The sequence below is a fragment of the Kryptolebias marmoratus genome, linkage group LG16, assembly GCF_001649575.2.
Source record: "Kryptolebias marmoratus isolate JLee-2015 linkage group LG16, ASM164957v2, whole genome shotgun sequence".
In the NCBI taxonomy this organism is placed as follows: domain Eukaryota; kingdom Metazoa; phylum Chordata; class Actinopteri; order Cyprinodontiformes; family Rivulidae; genus Kryptolebias; species Kryptolebias marmoratus.
This window is the reverse complement of record NC_051445.1, coordinates 13,639,086-13,653,994: the sequence shown is the minus strand read 5'-3', so window position 1 is coordinate 13,653,994 and position 14,909 is coordinate 13,639,086. Positions and strand designations below refer to the sequence as shown.

The 14,909-nt window shown below is 50.0% G+C and overlaps 1 protein-coding gene across 4 annotated transcripts in view; it reads left to right on the top strand.

Annotated features, from left to right (window-relative positions):
• nbeal2 (neurobeachin-like 2) overlaps positions 1-14,909 on the top strand; it is a 43,326-nt gene that overhangs the window by 27,897 nt on the left and 520 nt on the right. For 3 of the 4 annotated variants that reach the window (XM_017426502.3, XM_037980183.1, XM_017426503.3), the window contains 29 exons: positions 25-723; positions 801-979; positions 1,065-1,221; positions 2,284-2,427; positions 4,692-5,015; positions 5,664-5,813; positions 6,250-6,407; positions 6,517-6,641; positions 6,741-6,858; positions 6,945-7,102; positions 7,184-7,317; positions 7,823-7,930; positions 8,032-8,127; positions 8,211-8,335; positions 8,424-8,564; positions 8,751-8,881; positions 8,973-9,082; positions 9,168-9,285; positions 9,862-9,959; positions 10,292-10,405; positions 10,501-10,584; positions 10,699-10,808; positions 10,984-11,156; positions 11,254-11,348; positions 11,437-11,553; positions 13,101-13,262; positions 13,344-13,492; positions 14,391-14,526; positions 14,742-14,897. In XM_017426502.3, the coding sequence (XP_017281991.1) occupies positions 25-723; positions 801-979; positions 1,065-1,221; positions 2,284-2,427; positions 4,692-5,015; positions 5,664-5,813; positions 6,250-6,407; positions 6,517-6,641; positions 6,741-6,858; positions 6,945-7,102; positions 7,184-7,317; positions 7,823-7,930; positions 8,032-8,127; positions 8,211-8,335; positions 8,424-8,564; positions 8,751-8,881; positions 8,973-9,082; positions 9,168-9,285; positions 9,862-9,959; positions 10,292-10,405; positions 10,501-10,584; positions 10,699-10,808; positions 10,984-11,156; positions 11,254-11,348; positions 11,437-11,553; positions 13,101-13,262; positions 13,344-13,492; positions 14,391-14,526; positions 14,742-14,849 (4,521 nt within the window). In that variant the 3' untranslated portion in view covers positions 14,850-14,897. The remainder of the gene's footprint in view (positions 1-24; positions 724-800; positions 980-1,064; positions 1,222-2,283; positions 2,428-4,691; positions 5,016-5,663; positions 5,814-6,249; positions 6,408-6,516; positions 6,642-6,740; positions 6,859-6,944; positions 7,103-7,183; positions 7,318-7,822; positions 7,931-8,031; positions 8,128-8,210; positions 8,336-8,423; positions 8,565-8,750; positions 8,882-8,972; positions 9,083-9,167; positions 9,286-9,861; positions 9,960-10,291; positions 10,406-10,500; positions 10,585-10,698; positions 10,809-10,983; positions 11,157-11,253; positions 11,349-11,436; positions 11,554-13,100; positions 13,263-13,343; positions 13,493-14,390; positions 14,527-14,741; positions 14,898-14,909) is intronic. The other variant, XM_017426501.3, reaches the window with a different exon arrangement.

The following is a 14,909-nucleotide window of genomic DNA, read 5'->3' as shown; positions in this document are numbered from 1 at the left end:
CTTTTTCTCCCGGGATCGCTGCAGCTCTTCCATCTGATCTACTCCAACGAGGATTACGCAAGGCAGTTTGCCAAGCAGCCGGGCTGGCAGGACGTTCTGACCAAGCTCTACGTCAAGGAGTCCTACGGGTCGCACGCCGCCAGCATCTCGGAGTCCGGCAGCCAGGGCTCCTTGGCGCCGAGCTACCGGCCTCACCTGTGCCGCGAGCCGTCGCTGGTCATCGAGGACGCTCGCGCCGACATGTTCCTGAACTACCGCAACTCCCAGGACATCGAGGACGAGGACGAGGAGGACGAGTGCGGCCAGCGGGACATCTCGGAGGGATTCTCGGACCTGTCCCAGTCCCCCCCCAGCCGGGGTGGAGGCCAGCTGAAGAACTTCGCCGGCTCCCTCCACTTCAAGTCCTTTGACTCGGTGGATCAGGGCAGCCACTCGTCGTCAGCCGACATCGCCTCGCCACAGCCTGAGGATGAGGGGAGGGACTACCAGCCGCTCTCCCCCTTCGGCACGTCGCCCTTCGATTTGGAGCTGTGCACGGGCGACGGCGAGCTGCACACCCCCGCGGGGAGTCTGGCCAACACGCCGTCCCCTCTGGAGCACTCCAAACCCTTTCCGCCCCTCCGGCCGAGGAAGAGCTCCAGCTTGTCCAACGTGCTGGACGACACCAGCTATGGGACGGACCCTCCGACCGGAGACACCATCTCCAACACGTCCAACCCTCAGGTACGCCTTCTTTAAAAACCCGAGCCCTTCCCCTGGACCCCAGACCTCACTGACGCTTCAGTCTGTTCGCACTTCAGCAGACCCCCGAGGAGGAGCTGTGCAACCTGCTGACCAACATCGTCTTCCGCGTGCTGTGGAGCGGCGCCGACGGGCCGGAGGACGTGGTGTGGAGGGAGAGGGGCCAGGTGTTTTCTGTCCTCACCAAACTGGGCTCGTCCTGCCAGCTGGTTCGTCCTCCCGATGAAATAAAGCGCAGGTTAGTTTGCTTTTTGTTTTTCTAAATGAGACATTTAGTCTAAATACAGAAATGTGTGACGCCGTTTCCGTGTGGGACTCTGCAGCCTTTTGGAGATGATGTTGGAGTCCTCGCTGTCGGACCTGCGGGACGCTCAGGGAGTGTCTCTGCCCTTCTGTCCCAGTCTGGTTCGGCTCCTCAGGCTGCTGCAGGACTTCCTGTTTGCCGAGGGTACGGACAACCGCAATCTGTGGAACGAAAAGGTAAAAACAAGCCACTGGCTGTTTTTTTTAAAGCAAGTTCATGATTATTGAAAGCCCGTCTCCATCTTGATAATAGTTTATTTTGGAGACAGAAAAGGATTTCATGCCTGGTAGCTGAGTTTTAAGTTGAAGTCAATATAATAAAAACCAAATGTGAAGAACTTGTTGAACTCTGTAGCAAATCACTTCCTGTAAAACTCCAACAAATGGCTCTGAAGTTGAATCATTGTTCTCAAAGCTGTAACACAATTTTGTTTATAATCTAACAAAAACAGGTTAATTTTCTTCAGCAAAACAGACAATTTAAATAAAAACTAAATATTAAACCATCTTACTAGCATCTGTTTGATATCTTTAACTCCCACACTGCGTTTGGACTCTCTGGTTAAAAGTGAAGTTTGCACCATTTCAAAATATTAAAGTCAAATTTACTTTTTGTTTTCTGGAATTTAAACGGTAGCTATTCGTTGTTGGACTTGAGAAAATGGCAACCCTGTGCAAACAAGTGATGACTGGTGACGTTTAAAGACTGGTGCAGATCGGGACACTTGACTTGTTTTTGCTAAACTGCGTTTTAAAAAATAACAATTTAAAAAATATTTTCCCCCTTTTGGATTTAGCTAAGTTTGGCCCGAATTACAAACTTGTGGGAGATGTGAGTGCAAAAAAAAGCTGCAGGATAAATGGTTTCTGCTACACGTTTCATTTAAAACATGAACATCAGTGGTATTTATTGATGTCAAACTGTGACTTATTATTATTTCTGTCTTTACTTGTGTTTGTTTAGTGAAATAAAATGACAAAACACTCTGTTTCAAAAACTTTGCCTGAAATTTTACGACCTTTGGGTATTTATTTTCCATTCTTCGTGCTCTAAATACCAAGCGCTGACAGTAAATGACTCTGTGGGTGTCGTTACAGTTAAAACTCGAGGTCAAACGTCAGCGCTTTGTGTCGCGAAAGCCTCGAGAGTCGGGGCAGAGTGGCGAACGTGTGTCCCTGCAAGGTGTGGAAACAGGTCTGGTTCCTTTTTGCTGACAGCCGTTTTTGTTTGCGCCGCAGATTTTTGAGGAGGTGGTGAACCTGCTGGACAGGTTGCAGGCCTGGCACAGCACCCCTGGCAGCCCCGGCAACGCCGAGCTGAAGGAGATGGCCCAGATCGGCCTGAGGATCATCATGGGCTACATCCAGCAGCAGAGCTCGCAGGTCAGCCTCCTCCTGCAGATCGTTTTTCTTCCCTCACCCCTGCCTGACGTTCGCAGCCGAAACGCCCGCAAGCTAGACGTCTGCAGGAGCTTGACGCATTTAACTCGATAAGTGAGCTCAGATAAAGAGGGCGCTGGAATACCGGACCTTCTACGGGCGTCTTTGTGAAGGCGTTGCAGTCATTCCTGTCAGGGAGTGTTTCTGTATGAAAAGGGCAGCTCCTCTCTGAGTTATGGCTGCTGCTGGAGAAGAAAGTGAGCGGCGGTGAATTAGAAGGGCCCTCGGGCTTTTCCATCACGTGCCGCTGCTTCTGTCTGTTCGTCCCCGGAACGTGAGCGGCTCCTCCTAAAGCCTTATGTTTCTGGAGCTGTCCGAGAGATAAACGGCAGCTGTGAGGGAGGGACGGGGACCGGGGGCGGGGCGGGGGCAAACATCACTACGATGTGAAATAAACATTTAAAGTCTTTCTGGATTCTTCCCAAAGGTGCTAAAAAACGTTCAAACTTCAGTTTCCAGAAACTTTGGAAGGGTAACATCAGAAGTTGTAAGGATCCTAGTTTTTGTTTTCTTCTTTTAGTATTTTAAAGCCACATTTTGCCACTAAAACATCATTTTTAAATGATTTTAAAGCCGCAGTTCAAATATTTTCTGTGTTATTAACAGTCAGCATCTTACCTGTTGAAGATGGCGCTTCGAAGGACCTCAGTTTGGACAAACGATTCACTTCTGACCGGACCGACGAGCTAACGGCTAGTCTGAACGGTGCTTCGCTCGAACACCGTTTCCTGAACTTACAGTAACGTAAGGTTTAGATTACACATTAACTTATGTAGTAATTCTATGACTTCTGCAGCAGCAGCTAGCATTAGCACCTCTGGTTGCAGCCTGGTAATGTAATGAATGATAACATTGTATAAGTGTGTAATATGAAACTAGCGGCGTAAATGATTATAAACTAGCAGCCGCACGATATTTTATTGACTGAAGGTGTTTCAGGACCACAGGTCTCGGCCCCGCTCTGACTAGCCGTTAGCTCGTCGATCCATTCAAACCGAGGTCATTCAAAGAGCCATCCACAACAGGTAAGATATTGTTTGTTCGTAGCTCTGAAATTTGGATGAAATCCTCTGTAAAATGTGCGATATATATGTGACAGCAGTCAGATGGAAGCAACCTTTAAATGCAGCGAGACACCGTTTACGAGTCCAAGTTAACAAATAACGGACAAATAATAATCGTAAAAAATTTCAGATCAATTTAATCACAGCCTCACAGTCTTGACTCAGCGATTGTGCTTCCATCAACTCAACACTTGGTTCAGATTAGCTGGTCAGCGTTGTGTGAAAGATCTGCTCATTAAACCTGATCTCCAGCTACATGGAAACTCAGTGTGAGTCTGGCGCCGTGTTACCTTGGCAACAGCATATTCAGCATTATCAAAGGAGCTATATGCTGCATGTTTAGATGCTTGTCAACACTTGTGTTTTACACCTTCTGGTGAAGGATTTAATACAGGATTAAAAACACATTTAGTCTTGATCTCTGTGTTAAGAAACGCCTCGTGTGTTTGTTTAGCTACGGAAACAGCCGAAGTAAGCCAAAACGGGACAGACGTCGACCTTCCTGAACCGGCGGCTCCGTCTTTACGGCGCCCTGGTTTGATCCCTGATATTTATTCGTCACGTCTGTCTCGCTCGTTCGTTCTTCTTTTTCTTCTTCTTTCTCATTTAGCAGCAGATTCACTCTTTCGTTTTCTCCTGAGCGCCTGTTCGATTCCGCCACGTTTTTCATTCAGCCGACCCGAAGTAGGTCGGTTCACGTTGCTCGAGCTTCCGGCTCTGTTTACGCCGAGCACGTACCCGCGTTTTTAGACGTGCGTATCTTGGAAAACTACTGGCGGCGTGGCTTTCAGACTGCAACACTTGTTACAGTTCAAGTTAACCTTTCTTTTTTTTTTAATGTTTCACTTTGTAGTTTTCAGTGAGTGCTTTTAAAGGAATGCACTCCGCCTTGCATGCCAACGATTCAGACAGTTCGAACACACACACACACACACACACACAGGCACAGGCAATTACATAATTACCTGCCTTTCACGTCGGTATGCAAATTTTGACGAAACATACAAACAATACAATGAAAAAAAAAAAAGAAACACTTGCTTTTTGTTCTGAAATGTCACGTTTCTATTTCTTATTTCTGCCTAAGCTGCAAGAAAAATCCTCAACTTTTCTGAACTCCGTCCCTTTTTCGTCCATCTTCAGGTGTGCGAGATGGCCTACCTGAAGCTCCACAGCCTCCTCCAGACTGTCCTCTGCCTCAGCTGGGAGGAGGTCTGTTTCCTGCTGGGGAAGCTGGGCGCCCCCCTGTGGCCAGGAGAGGGAATGGACGACGCAGACGGCGCCCAGGCGGAGACCTTCTCGCAGCTGGTGCCCATCGTGCGCACGCTCCTCGACCAGCACGCTGACCCCGTGGTCCTGCAGGACGACCTGCCCAGCCTGCCTGTCACCAACGGCAGCGCCACCTTCGCGGAGGACCTCAGGGCCTACTGTCAGACGCTGGAGTGGCGCGGTTTTTACCAGCAAAAGGTCAGCTCCTGTTTGGGGCGATCGCTCATCCGTCCGTTTTATTTAGGGAGCCTCGTAACCGACCGCCCTCCTTCGCTCGCCGCTCGCTCTGCTCTTTGTCAAATCTGTTTTGTTTTTTCGTAATCTTGTTTTCCGACCTCTCACCTCCCAGAGGCGCGGGTTCGGCTCCCATTCCTCAAACTTTCAAGTGTTATCCATCCAACCCGCCGCCCATTTCAGGCAGAGATCGGTTTACGTTTCAGCTCGAGGCTGAGATCTTTTGTGAACCGGCGCCAAACAGCCGCGCTGCTCCCCTTCGCTGGCTTTAGATTCATCGTCGGACGCGTGGGACAGCACAGCCCCATCCATCTGCTTTGTTTAGATTGCTTCTGTACACGAATCCCGGCAAGCATCAAGCATCCGCGGCGTAACTTTGGCACCTCTGAAAGTTTCAAAACATGGCTAGTGCAGAGTTCTCGGACTTTGGTATTTATTTACAGAGACCGAATGTTTGTGTCAAGTAAAGATGTGCGTTTTATTTATCTTCACAAGTCGTTCGTGACAACAAATGTTAATGAATTAAAGCTACAGTTCATGCTGATGTCCTCGAGTTGCGGTGGACTTCTGCGCTGATCTTCCGTTTGTTTGTGTCGCCGTCCCGCCCGGCAGGTCCTGCCCACCATGGAGCAGTACGAGCTGGACACGTTCGGGAGGAGCCACGACATCATGTCCAACTTCTGGAACTCCTGCTTTGACGACCTGATGAGCACGGCGTTCAGACGAGACAAGGACACGTCCGACAGCAAGTCCAAGTTCCAGGTGGGTGGACTCAGTCCAATCAAAACCTTTGTGTTTTTCTCCAAACTGGGATCGTTCAAAGAGCTGTCTGCAACAGGTAAGATAATTGTTGTTCAAAAGTTTCCACAGAACCCCACTTCGAAAGAGCTGAACTGTTCCTTTAAAACATGCAAAGGTTTTTCCATTTTACTGTAAGCGGGGAAATAGTTTTTCCCAACATAATGAGACTCAAAGCTTGGTATTAGGAGCTTAAATTAATTAAAAAGAAAATGTAAAGGTTTAAAGTTAAAGTCCATCTCTTGTGTAGCATTTTGTTTAAAAATAATGTTTGAAGCGTTCAGGTAATTAAGAAAGCATCACGGTACAAACATGGGGGGAAAAAAAGAAACTGAATGTTGATGACCCTAATCCGTCCGTCTAAACCCTGCCGTCTCGTCGTCTCTCACCGTGACGACAGGAGGTGATCGTCGACCCCTACCTGAAGCGGGTCCGGAGCGAGAACAGCAGGTTCCTCGTTTGGCAGAAGCAGGGCTCCAGCCAGCAGGGGGTGGTGTGGCAGCACTGGAGAGCCCTCCGCCGGCTCTTCACCTGCGAGAGAGGAGCGTGGGCCAACGGGTACGACGGCGTCTCGCCTTCACACACACCTTCACACACCTGCTGCTGCAACGGCAGAAAGTCTCCAATTACCTGGTTTTGTTTTTTTCCTGTCACGTCTCGATGTCAGAGCTCAGCCGGAGGTGAAATGGAAGCTGTCCAGCGCCGAAACGTATTCAAAGATGCGTCTCAAACTGGTTCCCAACTACGACTACGATCCCCACAGTGAGGCCAGCGCTCTGAGGGACAACATGGGTAAGGCGCAGGCATGCAAGCTTTTCTCTTTTTTTTTTTTTTTATACACAACGACCGGAACAGTGAACTGAACGAATCTTCTCTGCTGTGATTAAAAAGGAGCTGAAAGCCCCCGCAGCTCTGAACCCCTCCCCTTGGCTGTCGCTAAGGAGGCAAAAGTAAGGAACATGGAGGACGACCACTTGGAAGAAGAAGACCTGCTCTTTTCGGACAACAAGTGAGGCTCTGAAATGAGTGCTACACATTTAGGAAAGGGAAAACAAGAAAAAAACAACAAACTAAACCGTGTTTTCATTCTTTCAGAGGGGAAGGAGAGGATGAGAGTCAGAAGGAAAAGCTGGTTCTGTCCGAAGACTGCGAGCTCATCACCATCGTGGCGGTCGTCCCGGGCCGCCTGGAGGTCACCACCCATCACCTGTACTTCTACGACGGCAGCAGCGAGAAAGAGGAGACGGAGGAGGGTAGGCAGTGTCTCCGTTCGGCTGCTCTGCTCGCCGGGGGGGGGCTCTGTTCGCAGGCGAGTAAAGATCTGCCTCCCGCAGGAATCGGGTACGATTTCAAGAGGCCTCTGTCGCAGCTCCGAGAGGTCCACCTGAGGCGCTACAACCTGCGGCGGTCTGCGCTGGAGCTGTTCTTCATCGACCAGGCGCACTACTTCATCAACTTCAGGAAGAAGGTCGCGTGGCTTTCAGTTTTGAATCCCTTCAGCCTTTAACCCTAACTCTGTTTCTTTATCTTGCCACCCTTTTTAAATCCTTTTATTTAATCAGAGAATAATAAAAAAAAACAAGCTCAAATCCTTCTGAAACTAATTGAGCTGAAGTTGCAGATGTCTGTTCTCCACAGCGATTCCTCCTCCTCCATCTAACTCTGTCCTCTGTGTCCTCTGTCCTCTCTAACTACATCCTCTTTGTCTCTATCATCCTTCTACATACCCACTGTCCCTCCTCTGCACATGTCCAAACCGTCTCAGTCTGGCCTCTCTAACTTTATCTCCCAGTACTTCAACCTGTGCTGTCCCTCTGATGACCTCGTTCCTAATCCTGTCCGTCCTCGTCCCTCCCAAGGAGAACCTCAACATCTTTAGCTCATCACTTCCAGTTCTGTCTCCTGTCTTTTTCTAATTACAATGAAACAAAAGCCGCTAAGAGCTCTGACCTCCCCAATCTGTCACCCTTCAGGTACGGAACAAGGTGTACACGAGGATCCTCGGCCTGCAGCCCCCAAACCTGTTTTACTTTGGCTCCCGCTCCCCCCAGGAGCTGCTGAAGGCGTCCGGCCTCACTCAGGTGTTTGTTTGACTTCTGCACATGAAGCCAATTCACTCAGAAATCCTGTTTTTTATTTTATTTTATTTTATTTATCTGTGGTGTGGTGTTGCTGTGAACAGAAATGGGTTTGTAGAGACATCTCCAATTTCGAATATCTGATGCAACTCAACACCATTGCGGGGCGCACGTACAACGACCTGTCGCAGTACCCTGTGGTAAGCACACGGCGCTCTGCTTCTTTTGTCGCTCAGCGTTTTAGTATAGCCGCATGCCCCTGTTTCTCCCCCCCCCCCTTCAGTTCCCCTGGATTCTGTGTGACTACACTTCTGCCGTTCTGGACCTGGAGGACCCGTCGATCTTCAGAGACCTGTCCAAACCGATAGGCGTGGTCAACCCGCGCCACGCGCAGAACGTCAGAGAGAAGTAAGTGGCGTCACGTTGATTGGGGAGTGGGGGGGGAGACGCTCCAGCCGAAAGGCACGTGGGGATTCTAACGTCCGTGAGCTTTTAGGTACGAGAGCTTCGAAGACCCGACGGGCACCATCGACAAATTCCACTACGGCACACACTACTCCAACGCAGCAGGAGTCATGCACTACATGATCCGAATGGAGCCGTTCACCACGCTGCACATCCAGTTGCAGAGCGGAAGGTAGGAACGAGGACCGCTCGGGTGTTTTCTGCTCGTTCTGACGGGACTCTCAGAAAGTGATCAGTTCAGCCGATTAACTGTTCCGAGTCGGCTCAAGACGGCCGCCACGGTTAATCACCCTTAACGTGGCGAAGTGAGCCGACGTTCGACGCGACCTCACGCTGCGGCTCTGTCGGTGTCGCTCAGGTTCGACGTCGCAGACAGACAGTTCCACTCGGTGGCGGCGGCCTGGCAGGCGCGCATGGAGAGCCCGGCGGACGTCAAGGAGCTGATCCCGGAGTTCTTCTACTTCCCGGAGATCCTGCAGAACATGAACGGTGAGCGGCTCGAGCTCGTCTGCCCTCCGTCGCCCCGCCCGCGCTTCCGAGACTCGAAGGTTGACGCCGTAACACGGTCTGACTTTCATAGGCTTCGACTTGGGCCGCCTGCAGATCTCCCAGGAGCCGGTGACAGACGTGGTGCTGCCCCGCTGGGCCTCGTCGATGGAGGACTTCATCAGGAAGCACAGGAAGGCCCTGGTGAGCGGACGGGACCGGCCAGAGTCCTGAACAGCTACTCGTGCTTCTGTCGAGATGAAAACGACTCCTGCGTTTGTTTTGCCAGGAGTCGGAGCACGTGTCCACGCACCTCCACGAATGGATCGACCTGATCTTTGGCTACAAGCAGAGGGGCGAGGAGGCCGTGAACGCTCTCAACGTCTTCTACTACTGCACCTACGAGGGTGAGACAAAAACCCTTTCATCAAGAAAGAAAAGAAAAGCTTTGGAAGACAGACCAGCCCAAACTGTCCCACCAAGCATTTTACACAGACCCACAAAATCAAAGAAACCACTCTTGTTTTGTTGTTTTTGTGATTTTGTTCTCTCTCTTTTGATGTCGTCGGGAGATAAGCATCCGATGACTCTCAGCTACCGCCACATCAAAGTTTAGCTGTAGCAGAAAGTCTCTTTTTTGTCTGTCTGATGTAAGAACAAAGTTTCCGGCTGCTCCCCTCCGTCTCTGTTCGCTTTGCACATCGTTCGGAGAAAATGGTAACTCTAATAGTTATGGGAGCTGTCGCCGCTTCTCTTCTGACAAGCAGCAGTAAAACGAGACAGTGTTTCCACAAACGAAGCTAAAAAAATCACGATTTTGTGAACTTGTGGATGTACAACACAGACCGTTCAGTGAGTGGAATCAATAATTAAAGCGCTTTGTTTTATCCAGCTACTGACTGAGAGGCTCTCGCTTTAACCAACCACTGGGGCTGTTTTAAACACAGTCCCGGCAAGAGGCTCATTTCCTGTTACCTCTGCAGGTGCCGTCGATCTGGACGCGATCGCCAACGAGAACGAGCGCAAAGCCCTGGAGGGCATCATCAGCAACTTCGGACAGACGCCCTGTCAGCTGCTGAAGGTACAGTCAGACACCGCAGCACCGGGCGGAGACAGGAAAACATCACCTCTTTGGAAAGGTGTAGACTCGGATGCTCTGTTTCTGCGAGAAAACGGCTAAAAGCACTGACCTGTTTTGTTCTGGATGGAAAGAAAACAACATTAAATACAAAAACTTTTATTTATTTTGGTGTGGTTTTACAACATCAGAGTTAAACCGTTCAATTCGGCGCTTTGTTTTTGACGTCCGTCCGTGTTTTCGCGTCACTCAGGGCCGCCTCTTTCTGCAGTTTCTCTCTCTGTGAGTCTCGATGTACGAGTCAGCTCAATGAGACGTCTTTCCTCTCCACCCAGGAGCCTCATCCTCCTCGGATGACTGCGCAGAACGTCTCCCGGCGGCTGTCCCGCCTCGACACGCTGCCCGCAAACATCTTCGAGAACCTCAACAAACTCCGGCCGTTTATGGAGGTAGGCGCCTTCCGGGGGGTGGTTTGTGTGTGTGTGTGTGTGGGGGGGTCTCAGTTCATCCCGTCTCTTACTGACACGCGTGTTTGCACCTTCAGGTTGTAAGCGACGGACTTCCTCTGGTCCAGGCGTTGGTGCCAAAGAACCAGAATCACACCATCATGCAGGGCTCGGACACCCTGGTAATGTCCCAATCTAAAACTGAAACCATGAGGGGAAAAAGAAAAAAGCGTGGACATGGCTTGACTATGTGAGGTTCACTGCTGCCGTGCTGATGCTGTGTTTCCCGTTCGAAGGTGACAGTGAGCTCGAACGGTTTGATCGGGACCCACAGCTGGTTGTCGTACGACAAAAACATCACCAACTACTTCACCTTCACTAAAGATCCGACACTGAGCAACCCCAAGTGAGTCACACAGTGAACTCATCGTTTTCAGGCCTCACTTCAGACATTAAACCAGCGAGACGAGCAGCACCGGGCCGTCTAATCGCTGGTTACGAATCTCCACGTTCAGATCACGACTAATGATGTCATTCCGTCTGCGGTTTTGTCGTTCTTTTGTTTATTTTTTCCCCCACAGGACTCAGCGTTTCCTGAGCGGGCCGTTCTCCCCCGGCGTGGACATCAGCGCTCAGGTGCTGGTGGTGTCCAACGACGGGCGCCTGCTGTTCAGCGGGGGACATTGGGACTGCAGCCTCCGCGTCACTCAGCTGGGGAAAGGGAAGCTGGTGGGCAGGATCTGCCGGCACATCGGTCAGCGCCTCTCCGTCCCGTATCGGATCTCTGTCTCTCATCATGTCAGTGCAACATATTCATTTAGCAAATTTTTTTTTGTCTGTTTCTTACAAAGACGTGGTCACTTGCCTGGCCCTGGATCTGTGCGGCATCTACCTCATCTCAGGTTCGAGGGACACGTCCTGCATCGTGTGGCAGGTCGTGCAGCAGGTGAACGCCTTGCCGTGCCTCGGAGCGCCGTTGTCCATCCGCTAAAAAGACTCGTTCACGTAAAGACTCGTTCTTGGTTGTCCTTCAGGGCGGGTTCTCCAGCGGCCTGTCTCCCCGGCCCGTGCAGATTCTCTGCGGACACGACCAGGAGGTGACCTGCGTGGCCATCAGCACTGAACTGGACATGGCTGTCTCGGGGTCAAAGGTCAGAGATGTTGCTTTTCTCGAAAAAAAAAAAAAATGTGGGACTGTCTTGAATCCTGTCCTCTCGTGTCACAAACTGCACGTCAAGAAGAGAATTATGGGTAAAACTCGGAGCTCCAGCTCTGCGTGTTTTTATTGCCGGAGTAAATAAGAGCTCGTGAGAGAGAAGAGAAGTTTCTATTTATCCACCACATGTGACCCGCGCTGCAGAATGAGCTGAATGAAAAGAATCATTTGTGTCGTATTTTAGATTTGTGTAAAAATGAGTCCATGGAGACGCCACCTAACCATCCAGGCAACTAAAATAAGCAAATTCTCATCCTAATCTACCTTTAAATTAAAGTTATCCTAACAAGTACGTCTTCAGAAATAATCCTTTTAATTTTAGTTTCTTTTGATATTGATCATTTTCCTCTGCCGGCTACCGCGACACCCAGAAATCCCATCGTATAAGGTTGTTGTTTTTTTTAAATATGGGGGCTGGAATTCCCGCTCACGTCACTCCAGACTAATAAATAAAAATGAAGCTTTCCGACCTGCACGCTCGTGCACCAAACTAGCTCTTTGCCGGGTGATTAAAATCACCAGATCTCAACAATCTCCAGAGCGTTTTTAAGACGGGAGAATTTAAAAAATATTAACAACTCACAAGTCACTTATGTTCAGACAATGAGATTCTGCTAGAAGCTTCAAGAAAACTGCAACAACTGATAGGACAGGATCCTACAGACAGTGGGTATAATATATGCTAGCTTCTTTTTCTTTCTTTTTTTTTTTTTTTTTTTTGTAATAAAAAAGGGAGTTTTCTTCAGCTCGTACAGTTGCAGGCTGGAAGAGCCTCTAGTTTGGAGAGGGGTGATGGAGGCCGCAGCCCGGGGAGTAGAAAGCTGCTTTTTCAGTCTGTTTTTGTGGCATCTAGATCGGATAAAGTGATGCAAAGAGCAGCTGAAACTCCTATTTTCCCCCCCCTTCAGTTGGGCTACAGATGGGCAGGTTGGCGTCCCGTCTGAGCAGAGATTTTGGCGATGTTTGGACGCAAAGCGGCAACATCTGCGTTTACAGTTTTCGGCCCAATACAAACCCTGCATGTGGGAAATGATTCTGTGTAGAAAAGCGACACATAGAAAAGTAACATATCTTATAGATAGATGCATCCCAGATGCTTGTTTAGGAGGTGAAAAGATGCTTGTTATCTTGGTCATAAATGACTGGTGCTGGAAACCCAATTGGACAAAAAAAAAACAACTGACTTTAAAGTTTAAAAAGGTTTAACACCCAGAGGGAAGTGGATGAATTTCGAAGATAGACTGATCTGTTTTCTGTCTCCCATCTACGGTTCCATTATTTTAATAAAAAAACAACAGCCCTGAAACAAAAGGTAAGCAGAAACTTTAGGACAAACGGCTGCATCCGTTCAGTCGGGGTCTGCTGATGCAGTTTGTTGCAGAAGGTTTTCACCTCGGATCCGACGTTATCCGAACCCAGCTACACGTGTAAGTTTCACGCCGCTTCCCGGCCTCTGACGCTGTGGTCTCTGTGGCGCCTCAGGATGGAACCGTGATCGTGCACACAGTCCGGCGAGGGCAGTTCCTGCGCACGCTGCGGCCGCCCGGCGAGAGCTGCACGCCCGCCCAGATCTCCGAGCTCCAGGTGGGCATGGAGGGTCACATCGTCGTGCAGACGTCCCAGGAGGAGCGCCCGCACAGGAAGGTACGGCGGGGGGGAGAACAGGTGGGTGGGGGTGTCACGTTGGAGCTCGTGGTAAATGTTCACCTCTGCCCGTTTCCACAGGGGAAGTGCTCGGTTCACGTGTACTCGGTGAACGGCTGCCTGCTGTCCTCCTTCAGCACGGAGGAGCGAGTGACCGTCCTCCGCCTGGTGTCCGAATATGTCATCCTGGCCACCATGCAGGGGAGCCTCCACATACGAGACTTATTCAGGTAAAGGCTTTTTAAAATAAAACTAAGATCCCTTGAAGGCTGTCCGCCGCCTTTCATGTCAATTGTTTAAACCGAGATAAGAAACGACCGAGTTGGAGCCATTTCGATGAAACCCTTTTAAGTTTGTTTTACTCAGTCTTATTCAAAATCTCACAAGATGTGTTAGCTCTCAGAGTTGATTCTCAGCTGCCACCGTGCCGAATTTTAGCTCAATATCTGTAAAACTGACTGAGCTGTAGTCCTTTTTGTGTTGGCTAATGTTGATTAGCTGTGGCGGCCATCTTAAATTGTGGCAACTTTAAAAGTGAATCGGTTGTAGAGGCACATCCAGTGATTACTGTCAGAGAGTTTCATTCAAATCCATTCAGTGCTTCGTGAGATATTTCGCCAACAGACAAACAAAAGTGACTTTAATAGTTAACGGCAAAGTTTTAAAAGCAGATCCGGTGCAATCAGTCAACAGTTGGAGTATGTATCGGGGACGATGCTCAGCTACTACCACACTAAATTTTACCTCCGAAGCTGTAAAAATGACGGAGTTGTAGCCATTCTTGTGTTTCGTAAGCTTAAATAGCTGTGGCAGCCATCTTAAATCAAGCTGACTCCAAAAGTCAATCGGTTGTAGATGTGCATCCGGTGATTACTCTCTGAGAGTTTCGTGAAAATCCATCCAGTGGTTTTTGAGATATTTTGCTAACAGTCAGACAAATGAAGTTACAGGTAAGAAGGAGTATATTCCCCCTTTCACAGGCGGGTGGCAGCAACCACGTGATGCCAAAATTACCTGCAGGGAGAAGCTTTATAAAACCTGTGTGATTTTTATTTTATTTTTTATACAATAAGTGTTGCTTTAAGGCAGCAGCTGCTCGTTTCTGACGCCTCTCCGTTCTCCGTTCAGTCTGGACGCTTTGATCACACCTCTGGAGCTGAGGGTTCCCGTGAGGAGCGTCTCCGTCACCAAGGAGTTCAGCCACGTGCTGGTGGGGCTGGAGGACGGGAAGCTGATAGTGGTGGGGGCAGGGAAGCCGGAGGAGGTGAGACGCTGAACTTCAAGGTCAAGAGCTTGTGGCCTGCGGGAGTGTGTGTGTGTGTGTGTGTGCGCGACACATGAGCGTAAGGCTGGGGGAGCTTAATCGTATGCGGCGTACTTCCTGTGATCCAGGTTTTTCAGATGATAATGCAGCTCCAGCTGAGACAAAACATGTCCCCCCCCCTCCGTCCCTCCCCGTCCCTCCTGTCCTCTGCTCAGGTTCGCTCAGGACAGTTCTCCCGCCGCCTGTGGGGCTCAACGCGCCGCATCTCCCAGGTGTCGTCGGGCGAAACAGAGTACAACCCCGCGCAGAACGCTGCCAAGTGAGGCGTGGGGGGGCGCAGCTGGAGGGAGCTCCCCGCACGGAGCGTGACACCCCCCCCCCCC